Source organism: Schistosoma mansoni, chromosome 1 (assembly GCF_000237925.1).
Source record: "Schistosoma mansoni strain Puerto Rico chromosome 1, complete genome".
In the NCBI taxonomy this organism is placed as follows: Eukaryota; Metazoa; Platyhelminthes; class Trematoda; order Strigeidida; family Schistosomatidae; genus Schistosoma; species Schistosoma mansoni.
In genome coordinates, this window is record NC_031495.1 from 30,620,139 (window position 1) to 30,624,002 (window position 3,864).

The window sequence follows — 3,864 nt, forward strand, 5'->3', positions numbered from 1 at the left end:
GGATTGTTAAATTTCAATGAAATGTTCATTATTGTTCATTTTTCATTCTGCTTGCGGATTCGCAAATAGGGCGAAACGGCCGTCCAGTGCTTCCAGGTTTTCCATGGTGGTCTAGCTTCAATTGACTAACGCTTTCATTTCCATTTATCCATAATTGAAACGATACAACATTCATCAATAAAATTAAATAGTATTATGTAAATAAACCTTTTTAAACTAGTTAATCATTCTTTTCTCGAAGCTTTATTTTAATGAAAAATGAACAATAATGAACATTTCATTGAAATTTAACAATCCGCTTTACTGGTAAACTTAAGTTTTCTCAAGTATTTACAAGGACTCTTGATTATTATTTCAGAACAGATAAAATCCATTATCTAACTAATCAACAATATATAAGGATTACCAAAAAGTAACTATAAATAACAATAACTAAGAATTTAGTGATAGTTGTACGTATAACAATTATTAATAGTTTCCAACCTACTTTGAGCAACTCTCTTCAAAGTATTCTACAGTTCAAAAGAATATTATTCTTCCTTATTTATAAACACTTGAATGAAACACCATACAATAATGTTTTGTGAATTGAGCTTCTTTTTGTTCACAACAAACAATTCATCATCATTTTAATGAGTATCTCGTATATTATTTGAGTTTAATGGAGTAGTTTTTGGTAAACAATTAAATCTTACAATATCATTATTTTTTTATTATCGTATAAAACCTCGCTTTGCCAACGTCGATGATTGGCGAAGCAAGGACCTCACTCATACAATTGAAGAACATATGGGACTCAAAACAACTGTCAACTAATTTCAAAGTCAGAATCTTCAATACGAACGTCAAGACAGTCTTACTGTACGGAACTGAAACTTAGAGAAACACTATATCCATCGTCAAGAAGGTACAAGTATTCATAAACAGTTTTCTACGCAAAATACTAAACATTCACTGGCCGGATACCATCAGCAACAGCCTTCTGTGGGAGATGACGAACCAGCTTCCAGCTGAAGAAGAAATTAAGAAAAGACATGAGAAGTGCGTAGAAAATAAATAAGGGAATCACCAAACTGCATCACGAGGCAAGTGATAAATTGGAATCCTGAAGGGGAGCGGAAAACAGGAAGGCCAAAGAACACAATACGCTGGGATATTGAAGCAGATATGAAAATGATGAATGTTAACTGGAAAGAACTGGAAAGGATTGCCCAGGGCAGGGTTGGATGGAGAATACTTGTGTGTGGCCTTTGCTTCTCCACGAGGTGTAACAGGTGTAAGTAAGTAAGTAAGTATAAAACCTTACATTTTTTGATATTTCCAATAAATTGAAACTACGATTGTAGTTATTAAAATAATTTAGGAAAAACAAACAAAAAGTATACTTACTTTTATCACGAATACTATTTATTATTATTTGACAAATATCAGAACCACAATTAAAAAGTAATTCTTTTAAATGAGCTTGAAAATTTGAATGATACGTTGACGTTTGATTTTCCATTTCATACAGTAAACGAACAATATTTTTTTCTACTATAAAATAAGCAAATTATAATGAATACTGACTATATATAATTAATGATTAACTTAAATCAAATACTACTCTTGTCATTGATTGTTGAAAAAAAGGAAAACAAAAAACACATTCATGTGCAATGATGGATAGTGGCTAGCAGTGGAATCCAGGACGCGCGTTTTCGTCCTATTTGGGACTACTGGCCACCATCTATCATTGTATATAAAGATTGTGACTTCAGGCAATATCGTGGCAGTCCGCACAGGATGCACATATGCCAACAAGAGACCGATCAATTGCAATCCTGAATAACATTGAGAAGATACAAGTAAACAACACCAAGTGAAAAAATACATTCATTTTACATTTTCTACGAGAGGAAAGTATCAAGATCTTTAAAAAAAGAAAAAAAACATTTCCATTTCCATTAAAAAAGTATTCACTAACAAGTATTATACATAATTCAACAATGGATCCAAAAAAACAAATCAATGTTGAATGAATTATTGTTAGTTAATGTTATATCTCGAACTTTGGTTCTTAGTGTGTCGCGTAATACTTGAACACGTGAACGCTGGAACCCTCCCAAGTCGCAAAATGAGAAGACAGAAAACTAGTGAGTAGGAATTTTATTCCAAACAGTGTCAAATATAGTACAAAAATCTCATGTTTCTATAGATTTTGGCTGGAAGTAAATCATCATTTCGAACAGCCAATAGACACGTAGAGGAACCTTCTGATTAATTCAATAGGGAATGTTCCTCTAGCGGTGATTGGATGAAATGTCTTCGATTTTTTCTGGGCTTCTTGAGGCTTCCTTGAGTTTGTCAACGAGCCATCCTTACAGATAAATTAATAGAATAATCGTTTAACTGCTTAAATCCATGATGATCCGAAAAGATTTAAGTTAAACACATGTCAACTATTTATTGATACTATGGATAGCTTATCCATTTAGATGATACAAATTTCCTTGTCGATCTTATTGTTTACAATAATAATATTAGACTATGATGGGAGGTTAACTAAATCACAATAATAATAGCAAAACTAATGAATATACAAACTAAAGATGAACTGATTGTTAGATGATTTGTATTTAATTATAAATTGTTTGTAGAAAAAGAAACCGTGAAAGTTTGAAGGGTTTTCATTTCAAAGATTGTGTACAAATAGAAATACTATCATAATGGTAAACGATTCGAAATACAAAATTAGTATAGGTTTACACAAAGAATAAATCCATCGAATCTCAAACTAAAACTAATTACAATATCTGAACAGTGAATTTGAAATTAAAAGTTACAAAACCATTAGGAAGTACATAAATTCTACATTTTCAAGATAGTTTCTTTTATAAAATTAAACCATTAGGCTAAAATGTTTACTATTAATGCTTCACTTCAAATGCTTGATTAAATTTCGACAAAGAAATACAGAAATATTTTTTGAAGATGTTATAGGTCACTAAGTAACTTTGATTGTAGAACCATTGGAAAGCTAAATGAACTGGTTCGACATTTTGGCCAAATTTGAAATTCTTCAGTAGTATGCACTCACGTCTATACCAGAGAACGAACCATTGGCATTAATTTTTACTTGTACATTACCTGTAGACTACTAAGACTATGTGACACATTTGAAACTGAGGAATCACCATAAACATTTTATGGTGAAGGTAAGTTTTCAAAGTTGTCAGATATTATTTGTCATGTAGGTTGTAGAAAAGTGTTTTAGAAATAATCTGATTGCCAATTTTTTTTAAAAATTAATGTTTATTCATAGCGTCGGAGAAGACATATTCATAATCTACTTTTTCAAGCAACAGTCAAATAGTTAAAAACCTCACAAAATGGTAACGTATGGATTGTTAATCATGTACTTTAAAATTTTAGAAAAAAAACCCATTTAAATGGGCTCTTGAATAAACATTTCTGTCAATCAACAAGCAAATATGAATAAATTACATTCGATCTCATAGACGTTATCATAATTTTGATTACAATTATTTAGGTTCGTTTTTGTTTCTTCCAACTTCACAATGTTATTAAATATTAGTCAATAAAAATATAGAAAAAACAATATGTCATGTAATAAATACAAAAAAATGTTGTTTTTTTCAGAAGGGGTTAAGTGGAGATTTTAGTAATTTTATAGTTGAATTCATTAGTCAATTGAAGCTAGACAACCATGGAAAATCTGAAAGCACTGAACGACCGTTTTGTTCTATTGTGGGTCTCACGAGATTCGAAATCAGGACCTATCAGTCTCGTGCGCGAGCGCTTAACCTCTAGACTACTGAGCCGGCATCCAACGGTGTCATTGTCGTGGATCACTTGAAGTTC

At 31.3% G+C, this 3,864-nt stretch overlaps 1 protein-coding gene across 1 annotated transcript in view; it reads right to left on the reverse strand.

Annotated features, from left to right (window-relative positions):
* Window positions 1-3,864, reverse strand: part of Smp_125990 (hypothetical protein) — a gene marked incomplete at both ends in the record, with an annotated part of 98,659 nt that overhangs the window by 18,144 nt on the left and 76,651 nt on the right. The window contains one exon of the mRNA XM_018794015.1: window positions 1,390-1,536. Coding sequence (XP_018648470.1) covers window positions 1,390-1,536 — 147 coding nt within the window. The remainder of the gene's footprint in view (window positions 1-1,389; window positions 1,537-3,864) is intronic.